Below are 23,015 nucleotides of genomic sequence, written 5' to 3'. Positions count from 1 at the left end.
GGGGGGGGGGGGGGGGGAAAGAGGGGAACACTATGGTTTACGTTGATTAAGGCCTAGAGTAAAAAAGTTATTCAGTTTTACAAATGTTTTTCTGTATATACTGGCAACTAAATCAATCATGTCATGCAAGTCACATGCAAACATAAGTAGCATTCTGAGAATCTGTTCCAGTGTTTTTACTGCAGAGAACGCTGAAAGAAACAGTGCTATTTTGAAGTTCACTGTTTCTAAACAAATTCAGTCTTATTAGGGAAGAGTTTAAATTCTCAGTTTCCCTCCTCTATTTGTCACGAAAGGCCTGCACAAGAAAACATGACTCTGCTATAACTTCTGGAAGTTTGCAACAGACTTCATCATCCATTGCTACATCTGCCACAGCAGTAAGCCTACGAAAATCTTTAAACGGTTCTCTCAGGTCACTTGCATGACTTCAAAAATCTTCAGTTAGTGCATTTTTTTCTGATGAAATGAACCAGAAGTAACACCAAATATTTAAAAGAGATTTCCAAACAGTTTTGCATGGAAGAGTGGTCTATGCAGGGACAGAATATTAACAGTGCAGGAAATTCTGTATATTGCCAAACTTCTGTGAAGTTTGCTCTTCTACGTTTGCAGAAATAACTCCACTTTTGCATTTTTGTTGTTTTCTGTACTACGAAAGTGTCCTGTTTGGATTAGCATTAGTATTTCCCACTCTGCTAGCCATTGCCTCACCTTTTTAATACCATTTTCACTCTACTGGTACTTATTTGTTCCTTCATTTTTCTCCAAGCCTTATTATCTGAACTGCAGTGCTGTACTTCAGTGCTGCTGAGAGCACAACAAAGGAAAGAAAAACACAACCACCCCAAATTATGTCTTCCATTTTGCCCATCTTGACAATAGGACTGTAACCGAGTCTTGTCATATCACACATAGAGCACCCCACATCACATCGCCTCACCTCTTTCAACCTGTATTCTTAATTTAACTCTGAATTTAATAGGTTAGCATTTTAACCATCGAAGACAGTCATTTCCATTGCTCACCTGGAAGAAGTTGGAGTGTGGTTTATGGCTTTTGATTCTCATGCAATGCTGTGTTACTTGTCTCACTCCGCAGACAAAGTAGGTCCTTTCTGCAGTAGAGCGGATTAACTGGTGACTCATTTAAAGCAGGTCTTAGGCATCTGTTTTCACGATTTTTGTGCCTTGATCCTGGGTGTCCTGTCAGACACGAGGTTGCTCAGACTCCGTGTGACTCAGTATGGTTGGTATATACCTGTCTGTATCATATAACTTTCCATACAAGAACTTGAGCTCTTCTCTCCACATTGAATGCCCCACCTCATTCTTTCTGCCATCAACTCTAAAGTCCCGTATTTTCTTTGTTGTCTCTTTACAGAGGTGTCCATAATCTAGTCATGCTTCAGGGTACGTGGGAAGAAAATACTCTTTGCTGAGTGCACACTGTCTCAGCTTTCCTTGAATCCCTTTCTCTTCTAACAGCCTCCTCCAGACATGAGAGGGATTGGAAACTGTTTGTGTTTGGCAGACAACCCTAGTGAATCTGTCGTGTAAACTGCTAACTTGAGCAAGATTACCAAAACCAGAAAGATAAATGCAGATTCTTCTGCCTCTAGCTAGATATCTAAATAAATGACCAGTTTCTCAGAAGCCGTAAAGCACTGGGCTGATTTCAGTGAGTTGTGTGTTCCTACATTTTGTCATTCAATATATAAAAATTCTCAGGCAACTCTTGGTAATGAGCCAACCCAATCTATTTTTTTAATTAGCCTCTCCAGGTAAACTTATAATATTTACTTCTGCATTTATAAAATGCCAAATTTAAACTTATCATCAATGTACAAAGTTCCTTCACTGCACAAATCAGAGTGCATGCATGCATGTGTGTTTATGTGACTTGTAAATACATAGATATGTAAATAAACCCACAGGACTCAAAAATGTGATATAAAACTAAAGTAAAAGGCAGAAGCAGTTAAATATTTATATTTTTACCAAAAAAAACCCCAACCCAGATGAATGATAACTTGGATGTCTTCACGCTAAGACCTTGTGTCAAGGTTTATAAGGTTAAGTAACCAGCAAAATCTGCTCCCCTCATATGAAGATTTGTTAGAATATTTGTGTAACAGCACATTTCTTCCATAATGACTCCTAGCTTTGCACAAAGTTTTTGCTTGCAAAGAAAAGCAAATATAGCAAATTTTCTGGAGCCTGTTAAGTTAACTGGACTTGAAATTGAGTGGATACTCTCCCCTCCACGTACACAAATAATAGGCAAATTTATTAAGGTGTTATTAGCAAGGGGATTGTGTTGTGGTTTTTTTAATAGGCTGTTTTTTCATTTATTGACATCACAATCATATTAATGAACAGATACCTTATCTAAAGAGATTGAGTTGAAAGTGAAACCTGTATTCTTAAAACTCTTCACTTACTAGAGTAGCATGATAACCATTTAAGACAAGCACCTGGGAGAAGTTAGAGTGTACAGTGGTTTGTAGGTTTTAATTCTCATATTTGTCCTAGGTCTGAATAAAAGTTCATTGCAATCGTGGGAAGAGTCCCATTAATTTCAGGACGCTGCTCAGAGCTACTATTGCAGTATCTTCAGATATGGTGGAGTAGAGTGTCACTAATAGACTTCATACAGGTAGTGGTCATTACCTGGTTTCTATGTTTTCATTGGTAAACTGGAGGACAAACTAGGTTTTATATTCATTCCTCTTCCCCCATCCTCTTTGTGCTGACTTCCCTGAAGTGTAAAACTGAAAGTATTGGGTTTGCTTTCCATTTCTAAACCATTCCTTACTTCCAGGCTTGAAATGCATTAGATGATCTCTTCAGAGAAAAGCTTTTTTCACATGAGGACAGTCAAGGATGAGAGCAGGTTGCCCAGAGAGGTTGAGCATTCTCTGTCCTTGAGGGTTTCCATAACCTGACTGGATCAAGCCCTGAACAGCTTGGTCTGATCTCGCAGCTGGCCCTACTTGAGCAGAATGTTGTTCTAGAGACCTCCAAAGTCCTATCCAACCAATTAACCTATGATAAGCCTTATTTTGTTCTGTTCATGTACCTATTCTTTTTCTCTTTCAAACCTCTAGACTGACAAAAGGTGAAGAAATTGAGGTGAGGGGATTACAGGTGGAGAGAATGGTTCGAGCAAAGTATCCTAAATGCTACATGGGTTCTCACTATAATATCATTTGTGTCCTCTTTAAAAAGCATATTGCAATAAGTGTTAAAAACTACCACAGAATCACAGAGTGGTTGATGTTGGAAGACACTTCTTGCGATTGCCTAGTCCAAGAAGAGTTAGAGCAGGTGGTCTGGGACCGTGTCCAGTCAGATTTTTAATATCTCCATGATGAAAACTCCATAACCTCTCTGGGCGACCTATTCCTCTGCTCAGTCACCCTCACAGTAAAGATTTTTTTTCTTAGGTCTAAATGGAATTTACTGTATCTTGGTTTGTTCCCATTGCCTCTTGTCCTGTCTCTGGGTACCACTAAGAAGTGCCTGGCTCTATCTTCTTACTCACTCATCAGACAGATCCCTCTTGAGCCTTCTCTTCTCCAGGCTAAACAGTTCCAGCTTTCTCAACCTCTCCTCATACGAAAGATGCTCCAAACCCTTAATCGTCTTCACCGGACTTGCTCCAGTACGTCCATGTTTCTCTTGTTCTGAGGAGCCCGTGTCTGGACCCAGTATCAAACCCAGATGTGTCTCACCAGGGCTGAACAGAGGGGAAGGATAGCCCCCTTGTCCTGTTGGCAACGTTCTTCCTAGTGCAGCTCAGATACTGTTGGTCTTTCTTTTTTGCCATGAGGTTGCATTTTTGGCTCATAATTACCCTCACCTTTGTGTTTCCAGGTGTGCCTCATGCCTTAAGGAGGAACAAATCACAAGTTATGAAGTATACTAATGGCCCAAACATGTGAAATCTTTTGTGTCTGTCATATATTCAGTTGTATTTCCCTAAGTCCAATTTTTCTTTTAAGAATGGGGTGTCCTAAGTGTTGGTGCCACATCAGGCATCCATACACCTGTGACTCTCATTCTCAAGCACTTCCGATGGGATAAATGCGAACAGCTGGAGTCCAAAAAACTTGCCACAGTTCAAGTATAGATTTCCAAATGATGAGTTTTATTGCCCAGAGAAATTAACCTCTAATATTATGGAAACTGAAGTCTTCAGAAAGTCTTTGCATTTTTAACGGTGCTATGCAGATAATAAAATTGTGGTATAACATTTTTAAATATTACAAACTTCAAAGGGTAATAATAGATAAATTCAAATAGACTCAATGTTTTGTGATCCATCTACTTACATTTTCTCACATGCTGACACATCACTAATGCTGATTTCATTTCTGATGATTAAAATAGAGTCACTATTTTGCCTTGTTTGACGCTCTGATTTACAGCATAATAGGAAAGCAGTAAGAAATTCACTGACGTGTTTTCTTGTTGATTTTGCACAAAATTACTAAATCAGAGGTAGTTTTGCAATAATATAAAAAATGCAGCATCAGTCATGTATCACTCACATTCTATTTCAACACAGTTCTATTTAATCACAGTATTTTTCCAGTCCGATAAATAGTGCTTAGATAACTGTCATAATATTCTCCACAAAACAGAACTCTTTCCACTCAAACAGAAATGAGGTTCAGTAAAAGTAAAAACCTGCTTTTTGCGTACTTTCTAAGTCGTAGCCATAAGAGTGTGGTTATAAAATGTGACTACAATGCTAATTTACAAAATATGAAGAAGAAGGAGGAAATTGGAAAGTAATCGAATATTCTTTATGCTGGAAAGACTATGATTAATGATTTTATGTTTAACTATATTTTTTTCCACCCAATGAAGACAAATTATGATCATGTTGTGCTCTGTGCATGATTTGATTTTAGCAAATTTTCATAGTCATAATACTGACATGATCCTAAATCAGGAACGATTCCTGGGAGTTGGGTGTCATCAGACTGGCTACTGCAAACAAGTGTAACTCCAAAGACAGAGAGTGGGCTTTCACCCATCGTCTGTAGTTTATGAAATTGTATTGTAAGTTTAAGATAATTATCTTCTACACTGGATAAGATACAGCATTTAGAGTTTTTGTTTTATGTTTTGGTTTGCTTCTGTCGGTTACCTAAATTGGTGCCACCAACCATTATTTGCGTTAGTATTGCAGGAGAATTGGTATAATGTTAACACAGTACTAACAGTCTGAGAAGTCTATGTTTTCCATTAATATCTAATGAATAGTTAATTGTCATTAGCTAGAATGTGATTGTGATTGACTCAGTTTCATACTACAGAGCTGTCGTGTTTCAAGAGTGACCACTTCATGAGTAACCACTGCCTGACGTCCCCGCTGAGTTAATACAGCCATGTAATAATGATTCCTCAGATTGTTTTGCCCCAAGGTTTTGGGGTGATTTTCCATTTCATCAATAGTGAATTACTAAATTTCATTATTAATAACATCTCTTCTAGATAGTTTACTTGGCTGACATGAAACATGGGAAAATACAATCAAAACTGTCTGAACTAAACCAGAGTACAGCCTACAGGTTGAGTGTGTGTTTAGGCAAAAACAGCTGTAGAAAGGAAGTTACTAAAGAGGAATGCTTTTGTTTAGATTAAATTAGCTTTGAACGTAAAAGATGGCAAGTTTCTTCAATGGAAATCAGGTTAAATTCAGGAGAACTTATCTGTGAATTGCACGTGGGTTTGAAAGATCTCATGAAAAGTTAGGGAAATGGAGAAGTTTCACCTCACTTCTAGTCCTGAAATCTCCCAGTTCCTGGAACTTACCAGCTTGGCTATATTTGAATTTTATCCTCTCTGTCATTTTCCAACACAATTCCTTTTTTTCCCCAGAGAACGCAGCACTAACCCTGTAAGCACTATGCTCCACAGAAGGAACCGTATTTTTTTGTCTGGAAGTATAAAAAGCATGTGTTTTGTTAAGAGAATATGTTATTCGGAGCTGACTTTCTGATGTAATTGTATTTATTAGATTTCTTTTAAGGATACAGTAGTGAAAATCACAATTGTGACATTATATAGCAATTAAGTGCCTCTGAAGACTTCCCTTTTGCAAACATGACTTATTTGTGGGTTTAACAGGAATTTAAAAATGCACATAAACCAGTGCTATTGAATACTTTATATTTGGAAAATTGAGTCAGCTGTCTAAAGTTCTTGTAAGAAAAATCAGAAGAAAAGCTAGTTTCTCAAAACTTGCGTGAATGGGTAGGGATAGCTGCGTGCATGAGCACGTCTCCTCACCTGTGCATGTGTACACCAGATTATGCTTATGTTATTTGTTCCATTTTCAGTCTATTCTAAATATTAGTTCCAAATATGATTTATAATAGTAATCTTACTCTGACTTTTGCTTGTGTCTAGGCCTTGTGTCTTATGTCAAAAACGAATGGAGGGCTTTAACTTTTTCATTGTGTTTTAGTGTTCTCCGCCTGCAATCCCTCCCATATAATGAAGAATAGGACTCCAATGTGGTACTGTGGAGTGTAAAATTTAGAGAAAGATACAATTCTTAGATTTTTTTCAAAGTTTGTGAACAGTATGCTGCAATGCAGAAAGATGAAAATTACACATCTGATTTATACACCTGCTAGGAAAAATCAACCGATAATTCCAAAATAACATATTTTTCATTTTTCTTTTTTGCTTTCAGTTCAGATGAAAACCTTCACAGTATAAAATAGGTGATTTAATAACCTTCTATTTTTCAAAAAGGGTATTTTTGAGCAAGGAAAGACAAGAGTGAGTAATTTAATGCCATCTGATATACATAGCATTAATGCAAGATTTTAAGTTGGTGCAGCTGCTGGCTGCAGATCAAGAATACCAGACAAAACTCAGCCAACTTTTTCCGTAAAAGATCTCTTTCCTTGGTGGGTAATCGAGCTCGCCTGGTCAGCTGTGCAACAGGCTTACCTCTAAAAACCAAGGTCTCCTTTTCAAAGAAACGATGAGCACCTTGACACAATAGTGTCAGGGAGGAGTGAGGTTGGTGGTGCCCTGATGGCCCTAACAGGCGGCTGCTTGGAGCGGGGACATCCTCTCCCCTCCTTAACCACAGAGGACCCCGCTGGCACTAATGAGGTCTGCTGTGCTCTGGAAACCAGCAGATGCTTTGAAAAGGAGCCCTTACAGGGAAGGTGGGAGTGATTCAACCCCCCTGTGGGTGTTATGAGAGAACACAGAGTTAGTTTTGCGTACTAACTACTTCTGTGCAAAATCTCTGCTGTGAAAATTAAAATAGGTTTTACTCTTAACAGTACATCTTTTCAAAAGGTATCTTTTGCTTCAGCTCCCCTCAGCTGAAAGAGGTATGTGGGAAAAGGGGCTACAGGAGGAAGAAAAGTGTGTGTGTGTATGATATAAAACAGTGGCTGCAGGAGAAGGGGAAAAATACACTTCAAGAAATACAGGGTTTAAGAGAGCAAGCAAGTGAAGGGTATCTGCTTCAATTGTTTTGCCATGCCCTGATCAGACAAAATGGATGTATTAAATCCAAACTTAACTAGCATTGTACTCCTTAACTGTTTTCTTTTGTTTGAATAGGTTAAAATCATTGTAACATACTGATAATATGGATATAAAACTGGTAACCTTAAAAAAAAAAAAAAAGATGGGGGAGAAACTTTTTAGAAATATTCTGATTAATGCTGTCAGTGTTTGTTGTTTATCCATCAAATGTTCCAAAAAAAAAAAAAACATTATGCGCAAAGAACGTTGTATTCAAAAATTGCCAGGTGTTCTCCAAGCAGAGTGCTGTAGGGTTATCATGTTAATAAACAACCTCGGTTTGTAAATGCAAGCACAAAGCAGCTAGGTGGTAAAAAGACAAATAAGCACTCAAAGACACAGGAGTACATAGAGAAAAAAAATAGTGTTATTCTTTTCAATAACAATATAAGCTCCAAAATGACAGAAATGTCTAAAAAAGTGGCTGAGCCTCATTTGTAACCATGTTCTTCAAAATGTTTTCATTTTATTAGCATTGTTTGCTGATGGTAGCAACAGGGCTTGTGAACTGTTTTCCTTGTAAAAACGTTTGGACTTCTTTTAATATGACCTTAACTTTGAGGTTTTAATACTTCATTTAGGAGTAATTCAAGCATCCTTCATTCTGGGAAAAGTTACAATGCTTTCTGTTCTAAACATATGAATATATCAGAATTTAACTAGCTCCTTTATCACACCAGTGAGGACACAAATTAAAAGAAATATTGTTTTTTCCAGTTCATAACCTAAAGTATTTCCTCTTTGTATGGAGACACGTTACAAATAAAATCTCCAGGCAAATAACATCTCAAGTTTGACTTACTGTATGTGTTTGGGATGTATTTCTGAATTGCCCAAGGCAAATGCCTGCAAAGGCAAAAATTAAGGTTGTAAGGGCATTCTTTGACCAGGCAGCTTCTAACGCCTGAGGTTTGAGTTCCTAATGATAAAGGTAGGCTTTCTGTATAATTGTATAAATGTAATTTATAGTTTTGCATTCTGATTTGGAAGGTAACTACCTATCAGTGGGGAAAAATGTGAAAGACTGGATGCAAAGGAAATACTGTGTTTTCAAAAGAAAACAAATGAATTGCTAATATCTTGCTGGCTTTAGATCATATCACACTTCAGTAACAGAATCTCAGAATATACACACAAGGGAGATGCAAAGAAGACAAGTATGCTCTAAAGCTCTTGGAAATTTATTAGATAATATCAAGGCTAAAACTCTCTAAACATAAATTAATCTTATAATAATATTTATTTAGTGTGTTGTGCTGAATTTCCAACTTATGATTTTTTTTATTTTTATGCGTTAATTATTTTTTTCATATGCTGCTTATGTTTTCACGTATATAATTTTATAGTGCCCCAGCCAAACGGAAGGTGATTATTGTGTTATTCAGTAAATTGTAAAAATAGAAAATACAGTTAAAAAGTTAAAACTTCTCACGACAAGGCTGATGTCAACAGCAGTCAGAAATGCAAACCATTGCTCAGACTTCTGAACAGAATAGCTAAATTCCATACTGATAATATTATTGTTTTCTGAAAGCGGTGTTTGCCTGCAAAGCCAGTCCGTCATGTCAAGCCTGAATATCACTTTGAGCAATATTTTGCCACCTCTTCCTTTCAGCAGATTCTTCTCCAGCATTCTCAATCTGCTACACGCAGAGCAAGTTTATACTTTTTTGGCAGGATAAGTCAAACAATTTGCTTGGGGAAAATTCCAGATATTTTTTTTTGTCTTCATTTAAAGGCCTGTTATCTGTCTAGTCTGAAAAAAAAAAAAAAAAAACAAACAACAAAAAAACCCAAACCCACAAAACAAACAAACTAAAAAGCCCCACCCAGTCACCACCACTCATTTTGTTGTGGTGTGGCAACTAACTGTTGGGTTTTAAGTGTAAATTTTAGGTTGATTACCCTTCCCAGTGGTCTATTTCCAAGCAAAACTGGTAGAAACAAATACACAGTTAGGGGACTGTGTAGGAGGCTAGTTTTTGTAGCAGCCCTGTCCCCCTCTGGGTGGGTAAACTGGCTACAATCTCACCCACCGTGGCAAAGGTGGCCCTGTGCCGCAAAGGAGGTCACGTCTCCTTTGTTAGCAGGTCCTTATTTGCCCCACTGGGCTTTCTGCAGCCATGCCGCTTAGATGAAATAACTGTTCTGACATTTGCAGACGTCACTTTAACATCAGTTTAAATGAAGATGCGTGGAGTTTCAGTGAATCATTTGGGACATTGTGTTTTCGGTTTGAAAGAAAGTGAAACTTAACCCATTTCACTGATTGCTATGTTGTTTTGAGGTAACAGGCTCTCAGGCTCAGTCTAAACTTAGTTCAGGTTCATCAGAAGGTCCTGAAAATTCATCAGGTTTTTCAGCAACCCAATGCAAAATAACATGTTGTAGTAAAAAAATGAAATACACAGTTTTCCTGAGTTTGGCCTTTGCTTTGAACGTTGTTCATAGCTCTGCTATGGACGGACAGATTTGTATTTCTGCTTTTCTAAGATTTAGTTAACTAACCCTCTTCACCTCTGTCTTCTCATAAAGACCATGTAGACTATGTTTCATATGACTATTTTATCTATACAGTTCCTGTCATTCTAGCAGGAATCATTTAATTGATATTTTGCAATTTCTTTGAAGCAGTCTATAAAAAACCCACTTACAGAATCCTAACTAACTGGAGAAGTCGCTGTGTAGTGTGAAAAACAGTTTAATGACTATCAAAAAAGGCTGAATTGGGCACTTACATCACGTACCTCTTGGACACATCTTTGTTTCCATTTCTTGAGAAGGATTTATAAAAATATTATTTTAAGTGAGTTAATGGAACTTCCTATTTTCTAACTCCCTATTGTGAAAATCCATACAGGAACCAGTGGGGGGTTTCATATCCCTGAATTTTGAGGCAGGCTAGTTGGCTAACTTTTGTATTAACTCTCCATATAAAGGGAAAAGAGAAGGAGGAACTCCTGGAGAGCATTATTTAGTCCATCTACCTGAAGAACTCGCTTTGAGTTGCTCTTTTGAGGATCTTCTCTGTCTCCGTCTGCTACAAACAGTACAGGGAAAGAAACTGCATAAACTAGGGGTTTAAGGTGGTGATGTGAATGCCCCTCATCCTCCTCTCTTTCCAGTCAGAGGATCTACAATGCTGTGTCTGCTGTAATGTTAAAGTATCTCATGTATATCAGTTTCCAACCAAGACAGAAATCTCTGTCAAGAATTGACAAAACATAGTTACACAAGGAAAAGTAGTTGTGGTTAATCTCAGCTGGAAAATGCCTTCTCTGAATTTCCTTCTCTCCCATTTCGATCATACATCAACCTGCATCATTTACATTCATACAATCAGATTAAATAACTTGGGTTGAATATTTGGAGGAGTGTTTAGAACCCGTAGCTCTTTAAAGAGTATGAGTACCAAGGAAGTAATGACTCACTTGTACCAAAAAATTGTGCTTTTTAAAAAATTTAATTGTTGTAATGGATGTAAGTCAATGCTCACTGAATTGATTACACAAGACAGTATTTTTCAAAAAAAAAAAAAAAAGAGATTTTTCTGCTTATTATTCAATGTACATTCATGCCAAATTAAGAAAGAGAGCTTTCTGAATTTAAGCTTATTGTTTCCAAGTAATGACATTTCAGATTTACCAATTGTATTTTCTGTTCCTTAGGAAATAACAGAAGATCGGGATCGATCACGACTGGATTCAATGGTGCTGTTAATTATGAAACTGGACCAGCTTGACCAAGACATTGAAAATGCTCTCAGTGCAGGCTCTTCCCCATCCAGCACCCCGACATACAAACGGAGGCATATACCTGTAAGACAGTTTGCTTTATCTTTCTTGTTATTCTAAGCAGAATCTGGTGGGGTTTGGGTTTTTTTCTTTCAGTCCTCACATTTATCAGCTCCTCGATTTCAGAATTAAAACTCTTTGTAAAGAATTTGTCTTGTATTTTGTTTGTATGTATGCATGTTTTGAAGGCAGTAATATTGGAACCCATTCTTTGTTTTTGGTATCATTTCATAAACAAAAGCTTCAGAGCTCCCAGATGAAAGAAAGGGAGATAACGAGACTCAGCAGTTGTCTGGCTCTCTAATTATCACTTACTGTAAATGCAGAGTCAGCTCAGAGTCAAGATCACACCAGCCTCACAGCACACGTGTATGTGTCATTTGACATTAAATAGTTAGAACCAAAGGTAAGTCTGAGCTACAGGTCTTGTTTTTCTGCTGGTGGGAGGATCTGTGTAATTTTTGGGAGACACACTTATGAAATCCTTTGTCATTCAAAATAAGATTCTGGGCAGAGCTGTGCACTTCAACTATCTAAATTTATTTAATTATTTTATTTATTTAAATGCGAGAATTCCTTGCTCAGAGTGGTCCAAAGGGAGACCGGGCAGCTTGCAAACATGATTGATGCGTTCTTTTTTTCTCAAAAATGTTTACACATGTAACTATGAAGAACATGAAATGGCTGACCCAAGGTGCTCTCGTGTAGGCTTCCTGTTAATTTCACCCACATGTGCTGCAGCTGTTTTTCAATTTAAGAAGCCTGAGAAATACTGCCCCAAGATCTCTAGGCTAACATTCGGGTCACTTGTTTTTGTTAGTGGTATTTTCTTTTAAATAATGAGGGTTTTTTTCCTATTAAAGACAGACTTCGTTATTGCTATATAGTCAAGTGAGTGATCTGTAGGTGAGAAAAGCTGTATTTAAGTTTCAGTGGATTTGGTCAGCTGAAGATTATATAATATATTGCTTTTAAAGGACGTAACATAATTACACTTTAATAGTTAAACATTTACCCCCTGGGTGTCAATGTTCTCGCAGCATCTCCTTGAGCACTGATGGCACAGGAAAGCTGAAATACGAGGTTAACACCTGTTCCCCGTATCTCACCAATCCGTGCCAGCATTTTAGCTAACTTCTTACAGCAATAAAGGGAGTTGAGACAATCCGTATCAGTAAGCCTGCATGATAATCAGAGGTGGTACCTGTTTCCGTGCTGCAAAGCAGCCCTCCAGAAAGACAGCTTGCATCAAACATGGTATATATGTTATTTATACGCACTGATTTTCTAGGAATTTTTGAGCCTTTGAGTAATATGAATCAGAGAATCAAAAGATTTATTTTTTGGGACATTTATGTGTTGTGTTCCGTCTCACACTGATTTTCTAGCAACAAAGCATTTGAATGTGATGCAAAAACACGGCTAATAGGGCAGGGGGCATGGTTCTGCACTGGGGCAGCGTGGCTCTGCTGAGGAGATTCTGAGAGCATCTGCGCCCCAGCTGACTTCTATAGAGGCATTTCCACGGCTCTGCTGCATTTCCCAATGCTTCACATTGCAGAGGACTCACCAGCAGGAAACATCTGATTGGAATGCATGGTCCTACCTAGAGTGCAGATTTGGCTCTAATTTCTAAGCCTTTTCGGAAAACAACAAGCTTGCGTACTTGATACAGAGGCACCTGCCTAATTGGCAGCTTCAGTTTGGCAGACCAGAGACTCAACTGGAATTACTGAATCAAAGGGTTGTCGCTTCTTTCCAGTTGAGGAGCAGAACCCCTGAGATGTCTCTTCCCTATATTTCACCTATTCTAGGAACTTGGTATTAGGAAACTGAGGCTTTGTCTGCACAGAGTTGGCTGGGGTTAATAGTTCAGGCTTTTTTTTTTTCCTGTGTGCTGCATAGCTGTATTCACACAGGCTGCATCTCGGCGAATAACCCTGATGGTATATGGCTGGTTCTACACATCGCCAGCTCTTTGCCAGACATGTGTCGCAATTTATCTGCGAGCAGTATAATCCTCTGCCTTCACTCCACGCAGTAAATCAAGCATGTGCTGTATTTTTACTTCCTCTACAATAAAACATACTACATTTCTTCTTCTTTTTATTCTCAAAAAAGGAATGTAATCAGTGTCATTAAAAGTAAGGGCATTTTAACCAGAAATAGCATTTGGCTGATAAGTGTCTGCTGATTCCAAAAAAACTAGGGAGCTGTACCTCTGAATTGTATAAACTGCTGGATGGTGATGTCATTTCAACTGCGTAATGGTTTACAGATGTTCACTGAGCTCGCAATGCTGCCAGAGACAGAAGGTGGGAGCACACAGGAAATACTGAACATCAGAGAAAAATGTCAGACTTCTGCAGCCCCAAACTGATTTTTCTTACCTGGCATTCTAACATTTAGGGGAATTACAGCTTTGATCTTAGTGGTGATTTATAATTTCGGAACAGCAGCTAATGCAAACCACCACATCGAAAAGGACAGCAAGTAAACCTGTAGGTGATGGAAAAGAATAAGGGGAATTACTCTTACACGGAGAATTAAGCGTATATATATATTTGAGTGAGTCTGTCTAAATACTTCCATTATTTAGAAGAACGATATTTTTATTTCATATTCACAGTTACTGAAGAGACTTGCAATGTTTTTTTACAGGATGTTGAATCTGGTTCTGAAACCGGAGTGGATGTTGCTACAGTAAGTCATTCACAAACAAACTTGTCTCCTAACATCCATGCTCCTGACCTAGCATCTCCCTGTTCAGTAGCCAGCTCTGGAGCTAAACCAAAGGCTGGGGTGAGTACAAAGATTATATTTTCCTAAATTCATTCATGATATCAGGTTGGAAGAGAAATAAAGATTTTTTTTTTTATACTATTCGTTACATGGATTGTACAACTGTATGTATGTGACACCAGAAAAAAAGAACTAATGACGCAGGTTGTCTCAAGGTGCCATTTGAGTGGCAAACAATCCTAGAAGTTTCACAGGTAGAAACACACTATTATCAGCTGATGATTATAATAAGCTGAGGTTTTATGTGAGAAAATAAATCGAAGGAGCTATTCCATTTTACTTAAGAAGATAAGGTTTCCTGAAGCAGTATCACTTGGAATATTTCCTAAACCTCCTGGAGGATGCAGCCAGAGAAAAAGGTGGTTGAATCATGTAGCCTGATTTATGACACCCAAACCCAGTCACCCTAGTCCTCTGGAGAGGATAAACTGTTGTGTACTGCAAGCAGAGGTAGTACCCTACTGAAGAGAGAATTTGGCCAAATTTGGCAAGCTGTGGGTCGGACGGCAGCCTCTGAGCAGGCAGCCCCTTTGCTGCAGGTGGTGAGGAAGGGCAGGTCTGAGAGCTCAGATGTGGCAGGAGCCTCCCCCTGTGTCCATGCATAGATACATACAGCTATCAGCAGCACGGTCCTTTCTTTTGCCGTTGTCCATGTACTGCAGAATCCTTCTTACTGCTTCAGCCATCAGCACAGGCAGAAAAGCTTGGATGTCCTAGAAACTCCTGATGTACTTTCTGTTCCCTCTTGCACTTGCTCTCTCCACTCCCTCACGAAGCAGAGAAATCTAGACTTGTCTAAACTTCACTCGGGCTGAAAAGTCTTAGCATAACTCCCGCTCCATCTGTTCATGGATTCAACCACTGCTGCGAACCGAGCCAGCAGAAAATCTGGGATAAAATATTAAAATATAAAGTGTGGTTAGGATAAATATATATGTTTATAACAAGTTTATAAAAAGTAAAATAGAGGCCAACTGTCACTTACCGCACTGCAATAATAGCAAGTTAACTAATGCCTTCGATTAAGGCAGTAACAAAAGTTCTAATAAACATTTACATTTAGGATTGTTCACTTGTACAAAAATAAATTCACTTGTAATTTATCATCAGTGCATAACTATAGCAAATAGAGAGCTCTGCACTCTGTCATTGCATAGAATGCAGCACAAATTCTCAAATAAGTACGTATGTTATGCTAGAAGGTGATATCCCATTTTGCCAGATCCTGAGAAGAGCACAGACACTCTCTAAGGTACTGAACGTCCCTTTTAAATTTAGATTTCTGATCTAATATTTGGGGAACACCCAGCTTTGCAGAAGTGTGGGCCACTTCCTTTGGAGTTAGATATTATACGTTAATTCACCTTTAATAAGTATTTATTTGACTTCTGCTGAGATGGATATATTATGCTGAACATATCTGTAAATATTGCTTTATTATACAATTTTTAATGTGTATGATTTTGGAGAGCTCCTTTTTTTTTTTTTACTTTGTAGAGTAATTGTGAATATTCAAAAAATCTCTGTTGATGTGTGGCTTGTAGGTGTAAAATACGGAGTCCCCCTTTTAAATTTTTTTTATAAGTGGAGCTAAATTTTCTCGAAAGTCAACTCTCTTTCCTAAAGTTTTGCAAGCTGCAACTCACCACACTCTATAGCGGGATTTGGGGATGGGCTCTTTTTAGTAATTATGTTCAGACAAAGACCATATTTTAATTTTTATCATAATAGGTTTGATAAGTACAAAAATGTGGTTTAGATTTGCTTCAGTGTCGATTTCCTGCAAATTGGGAAAAACAGGATCCTCTCATATATTTTTTTATTCCTTTTGGCTTTGGGCTTTCAGAGTGTTTTGAGTGTGTACCACTCTGAGCCACACACTGATGTTAATGTGTGCTGCAGCTTCAACAGTTCAAAATTTCGGCTGACTCCCTACATGCAGTCAAACTTCATCTGAAAGCATAAGTTTTCTTGGAACACACCAGGAGAAAAGAACCCTCCATTCTTACCCTTGTCTATTTCTACCCCTGTTGTTCATCTGGTCTCCATGGCTAGATAGTCTGTTTGACTGCAAACCCATACTAGCAGAAAAGAAGTTCCCGTATTCTTCTTGTCGCGTTTACCGTTGGGCTCTACTCAGGATGACTTTTTAAAAACGGTGTATTGACTGGCATGTCCTTGAAACACTGTCCAGAACAGACATCAGGGATGTCTCTGTACAGATGATTTCCGTGTAGAGATCTCCTGTGAAAATCCTCAGTGTGGTGTTCTATCTGTAAGGGAGACTGTTCTCACAGTTTCTTTTTTTTTTTTTTTTCGGGTCAGACTAGCTCGTGTAGGAATGGGTTTATTCTGCACTGGAAACTCAGTGAGCTACTTTTTAGTGGTAATGGACTGTTTCAAAGATTTTACTTCCTTTTTGGTGTTTGCAACTGAAGATCTTCAAGGATTCCAGATGCTTAGTCTCAAAGGACAACTTATTTTGTTGGGTTTTTTAATGATATGTAAACAGGAGTACAACTGTAATTAGTTACATTATGGAATGATATGTGGTATTTTTAAACAAACTATAGCAAACTGTTGACTACATCAAAATCAGACAGGACAACTAAAACACAACCTCATGTGCAGACCAGGGGGTGGGAATAATAAGTCAGGGAGATACGGGTTCAAATCAAGTCCCTGAGAAAGAACTTGTAAAAGATATTAACTACACCAGATCTTACCATAAAGATAGGAAATTTGTGTATAGACATACTATGTCCATTCCTGTTAGTTCAGCTTTATATGGATTTAAAACAAAAAATTTCTAACAAGGTCACAATGTGCTGGAATATCTATAGGAAGAAGTTGGTTTGACCACCCTAGGGGAAATGATTCACTCATTGGTTTATGGAAAAGCACGACATTTTAAATTTTCATGAGCAAATTTTATGACATGTTAAACAAGATTTCCAGTAGCAGAGGTATTTAAAATTGTATTTAAAATCCAGTACCAGTTATAATTTTCTTTACAAATTGATGGTAGATATTCTTTTAAAGAAAATTGAGGGAGTCGCTTTTGCATGCACAAGTTACTTAATGTTTCGTAAAAATTCCTGTACAGATAGCCAAAGCCATTCTTGTTAGTGTGAGTGCCTGTGTACAATGCACATATATGAAAGCATACCCATGCGTGCACACAAGCACAGAGTACTCCTTACTGAACGCAGGCGTTAACGAGGAGGAACAGGATTCTCCCCAAACCATTACAGAAAGGTATTTCTATAGAAAGGTTTTTCAATTATTGTGCAGGGTGCAGCATGAAAGCCTTTGATATGCAGATGTACGTGGCATTTTGGGCTTATGAGAAGTATACAGCTGAATAACCTTCATCCTAAATTTAGGATGCCACCATTATATTTCTTGGTCTGGGTAAAATAGCATGATGTGACCAATGGAGCGTTTGGTCCACAGCATAAGAACTAACTCAAAACGTACGTGTTTGGCAAGGTGCACAAACGGAAAATCCTTGTGAAATAAGGATTCACATGATTGAACAGGTACATTTCCCACATAAGTCAGGATTGGATAGTAAGAAATGGTTTTGGCATCTTTATATTACTTGTGTTTACAGAGTAAAGAATGTTCATGCTTCTATAATTAGCACGTCTCTATGTTCTGGGGTTTTATTCACCAGTCTCCAAAATAGACAATGATTTTTGAATATTAACACTCGAGGATATACACTTGGCAAGCATTAATCACATGAGAGTTGAAATCAGCTTAAAAAAATATGAAATCAACAGGCTTTTGCCCCAATGGTCATGAGAAACACTGGAAAATGGGAGTGCCTGGTCTGGATTTGGAGAGCAAGGAATGTAAATATCCTACATGTCGTTACCTTCGACAAACTAATGCCACACATCTGGACTCCTATAACATTGTTCAACAATAAAGACCAGAAATTATTTATTTTAAAATTTGGCTTGATTATTATGAAAACAATATGTGGCTACAGAATTTAAAATGTGTTTTAATAACAAAAGGTAAGTTACCATAGCCTTCTCTAGCACCCAGTTAAAAGCTAACTAGTTAAGGAAAGCTTGAACCAATTATCAGTGTCTTTTTTTTTTTTTTTCCTAAATATAAAACATTGGCTAAAGGACAATAGCAACTAAGACCTAAAAGTCGTGGCCAAATTTTTGTCCTTGAACATCTGCTCTGCAAAGCCTATCTATTTTCTGTTCAGGTGAAAAAAAACAGCCGTGCTTATTTTCTACTGCTTTTCTTGGCAGTCCTATCCTTCTTGCTTCAACAGTGTCCAACTTAGCCTTAATCACGCTGTGCAAAGGTAATCAGAAATCTATTATCACCAGAATAGCTGGTATCTAGGAAAAGATTGTTTTTCAGATTAGCTGTAATGACTCATTTAAATTACATTCATTTCTCAAAGTGATTTTAGGCACCACTTATGCCTGCAAGTACAAAATGACCCAACTTGGCTGCACGCTAGAATGGGATTCAGGTGCAGATATTGATTTCAGTGAAGCCCTGGATGTGCTCAGGAGTCCACTTTTACCCATCTTGTTACTGGATTGAGACAAAGGGTTGTATTATTTAGATGGCAGTTTTGCAAACTGTTCATCTGTATGTACCAAAATAATTTAGCCTTTCACATCCAGTTTTGATTCATATTATTTTTTTATAAATTTCAGCTATTTAGAGAAAGCCAAATCGTTCTGTGAAGAATAATGTATAGATTTGTAGATTAGAAAATAGAGTTCGAGTTTCTCGCTCCTTTACTACACTCTATTTTAACTTACGAAAGAAGCTAAAATTTATGCTAAGTACAAGGAAAACTTTATTTCAGAATTAAATATTCATAAAGAAGAATTATCAGGGCAGCAACTGTTTGAAATGTTTACATTTCCTACTGCATTATTTTTTCTAGTAAATTCAATGAACTACAAGGTGTGCAAACATACACGGAATATGTCAATGAACTTCTACAGACCAATTTTTCACGGTGGGCCATGCCACCCGAAATGTGATTTTTGTCACGGAATCATACCGTTATTTTGTATTTACTTATTTATTAAAGTCCTCATAACATTTTTCTTAATTTTACTGATATTATGGTGTTCCTTGAATTGTTATTTTGCTCATTCAGGCAAAACTGAGAGTTATTCTGGTGAGCATTAGGGAGAAAGACTCTTACTATGCAACATTAATTAATTATTTTTTTCTTTGAAACTTAAGAATTTCTACAAATTGAAGATGAAAAAAGGCTTCAGGATCTGACCATGTTGATTTAAGTTAGTATTGTCTTTTGTATCTCTGTTTTAAACAACGTGCTTTAAAAGACAGGGTAAGAATTAATTATGGAAGCAAATTTTAACACAATCACATTTTTCATTTGAATTCTAACAGCGTGCTATTTCACCCTACACAAAAAGCTTTTTTTTTCCAACATGTAAATTACCATGAAGTTACATTTGTCAATCCTGTAGTAGATAACAGCAGGATTATGCTGCGTTTCTTACACGAACCTCTCAAAGTTTTTCTTTGACTCTGGGCTGTTCCCCAAAGGAATCTGTATTCTCTTTTAAGTATAAATTCCTATGTTAACCCCAAGTGTACTTTATTTTTTTCTCAAATGAATAAAGCTGCAAACTTCAAATGGCAGAGCTTCTTTTCACCCGATTAAGTCTTTTAAACACCATAAATCTGAAAGGTGAGCACTTTTTTGCAATAAGAATAAGCTACTCCTAGAATTTAAACCAAACCCACTGAATCCAGTTATGAGATCTTTGACAGTGTCGCTGTGGTCAGGGACACTCTCTCTCTCTCTCCTTTTCTGTCCCTCAGTATTGATTCCTGAGTGACCAAAGTGTATGGAAACTCACCATGCAATAAAAGGTTTGCCATTTCATGTAGCTGCAGTGTGACCCAGGAAATACACGTATTAAGCTGTCCACTTCTGTTTCCAAGTTCGATCCCAACATTGGAAATCTAATTGGAAATCTAAATAAATGCCCAGCTTGCAAAGCGCTAAGCATGAAGACTTCTGAGTCTTTCCAAGACATCACATTTACATTTCTGTCTCTTCTAGCAACTCATATACGGCAACTATGCTTATACACAGCGGTTTTTTCTCATGTTTTCCTCCTTTCTGTAGAGTTGCTGACACTGTCAGCATACAGTGTTAAACACTGTATCAGTCTGAATACCTACGATAACTGTTCTTTATAAACAGAAGCAAAAGTTTGTGACTTCTTCAGCTAATTGTACCATTTCTGATGTTACGTGCATTTTTTCACTGTATGCTGCCATCTGCTGCCTCACTCTTGTAAATGAAAGGGCGCTGGGCAGGGGACATCAGGCACTTACACTGCATCAGGCAGTCATGACGATTAGATTTCATAATTGAACATATAGACTATTATTCTTTACAAAAAAAAAAACAAAAGAAAAGGAAGAAGCTTTTCGTCTTGTACTCTTAGGATACTTGTATTCTAAATATTTATAAGACATGATAGACTAAAGCTTGACGTTTTGCATTGGGAATGAAGTTTCAATAGAAATTACAGTGGATGGGGATACTTTTAGAAATGCTAAAAAATTTCCACTTAGTCCTAAAAAGACCTGATTTTACAATAACGGAGGAAAAATTCAGCTCTTAATGGTTTTCAGATGTTTTGAAGATTTTTAGATTAACCCCTTGAACTGTAAGTTTCACATTAGGAATTTCTCATTTTATATCCACACATGCAATAATTTATTTGTACATAAAATGTAGGTATTCATAAAAGTCATATCCCGTTTCCAGCCAACTACGTGATTACTGACACAACACAACATCACAGCTGCACGTGTGCCACCATAGGAGGCAGGTGGGTCCGAGAGCATGAGGTCTGTTATACTGGAGTGGTTCCTCTTGGCATGTTGCTTATTGCTTCAGGTAGACCCAACTGGGAGGAAAAAGTAGTGCACATTGCACAGCCTCCCTGGAACATGGGTCTCTGTCAGTTTAGCAAAAAACCTAAACTCTGTCTCTCCCTGGTCTCTGTCGGTTTAGCAAAATCCAGAGTGGTTTTCATTTTTCTCATTTTATTCAAGCCTCTCGTGTTTGAGAATAGGAAACTACTTATTCTCTGTAAGAAAAAAATCACAATAAATAATCATACCTGAAGTTGCCGATATTCAAGCAGTTCAGTAGAAAAGTTTGAGCAAGGGCGTATTTATATTTAAAGGTGTCGTGCTTAAATGTGTTACAATCTTATGTGTTATGGTTATGTCTGCCTATAATCTCATGGGCAAAGAGGTCAAAATTCTTCAAGATCATCTCAGACCTGTAAACGCATCTTGGATCTTTTTTGCACGAGGGAATTATCATTTCTGGTCACTTAGTGGAATGTTACTATGGTAGGGAATATGAAAAGTGCAGTCGGGGCTCTCTGACATCCTGTTTGCACTTGAGCCTGGGCAAGATGATTCCCAAACCCCTCAGAAAAGAGGGGCAACCTGTGCTTTGCACTACTATTTCTTCACTGTAGGTCAGACTTACTGACATTTGGAACCAAATCTGTTGAGTTCTGGCACATCAGCGCTGGGTTTATTAGTACTGCCATATCTACGTTTGAGAAATGGAAACTGAAATCTCTGACTGCAGGAAGTTTATTGTGCTGCTCTCAGAACCGATATCCTTCTATGTAGCTTAAATTTAAATGCTTGAGGCTTACTAGCAGGAAATCCTCTATGTTGTTGTCAAATGATCATGAGCAGACGCAGAGAAAGAGAGCTTTCCAGGTTCTCTAAGAACAAATTATATGAACATCAACCACATGAATCATACGAAGTCATGCAATTTAAAATTTCAGCCTCAGTGTAGTTTGTTTCTTTAAACCTTATTCTGCTGTCAGTTAGATGCATTTTCACGCAGGAGTTAATCTATTTAAATCAACAAGACTGTGCTTGTTGGAAGTGTCCCATGCATGGGTAGGTGGATATATTTTTTGCAGAATTAAGGTTTTGTGTCACAGCTAAATAGTTTAATGATCAGAATGAATTACCACAAGGACACAGAATACTCCTCCCAATGCCTTGTGCCTGGTGTCTTAAAATAATATATACAGAAAAATCATAAGTGACCTTTCCCAAGCACTAGGAAGCTCCTCTTATGCCTGCTATGACTATATTTGAAGAGTTGACTCATGCTCCGTTGCTTTTTAAATAATGGCTATGTAGACACTCACCACAGGGCAGCCTGAGTTTGCATTCAGGCTCATTATATAAATGAGTTCCAAAAGAATGTGTGATGCCTAGAAGAATTGCTAGTGCCCCACCTTGTAAAAGTCAAGACAGTCAGTTCTATGTGTCGATTGTTTGACTGCCACAATGTACCTGTAAGGTAACATTGTGACTTCAGTCCTGCCAAGTACCACGGTCCAAAAAAAGTGTCAAGCTTCTGCATAAAAATGATGATAGGCTGAATTTTAGTGAAGAAGATGTCTGGGATACAGGAATGTCATAAGAGCTGAAATGTGAAATTCAAGAGTTCAGGCTGATACTCTAAATTACTGTAAAACTGGGGGGGAGGGGGGGAAGGAGGAAGGGGGGAAATATTTTCTATTTAGCTCATGAATGGAGAAGTTCTGGAAAAACATACAAGTAATAAATAATTAATTACTCCGAACATTTCTTTTGGATTTCAGTACTTTTCCAAAACTAATGAGTATGATAGCCAAAGAACTCCACCTCACCAACTTATGATTATCCCTCTGATTTACTGCTCTACATCCCAGGATTGTCTAGGGAACAGCTGAGGCTTGTTCTAGAACAAGCTAGATATTAGCAAAAGCTTTTG

The 23,015-nt window shown here is 37.8% G+C and overlaps 1 protein-coding gene across 1 annotated transcript in view; it reads left to right on the top strand.

Annotated features, from left to right (window-relative positions):
• Nucleotides 1-23,015, top strand: part of DLC1 (DLC1 Rho GTPase activating protein) — a 220,056-nt gene that overhangs the window by 30,109 nt on the left and 166,932 nt on the right. Inside the window, exons 2-3 of the mRNA XM_009884989.1 lie at nucleotides 11,240-11,389; nucleotides 14,027-14,167. Of these exons, the coding sequence (XP_009883291.1) occupies nucleotides 11,240-11,389; nucleotides 14,027-14,167 (291 nt within the window). The remainder of the gene's footprint in view (nucleotides 1-11,239; nucleotides 11,390-14,026; nucleotides 14,168-23,015) is intronic.

This window comes from Charadrius vociferus, unplaced genomic scaffold (assembly GCF_000708025.1).
Source record: "Charadrius vociferus isolate BGI_N301 unplaced genomic scaffold, ASM70802v2 scaffold134, whole genome shotgun sequence".
Taxonomy (NCBI): Eukaryota; Metazoa; Chordata; class Aves; order Charadriiformes; family Charadriidae; genus Charadrius; species Charadrius vociferus.
Note: the sequence above shows the minus strand (reverse complement) of the source record. Positions and strands in the feature narration are given on the sequence as shown.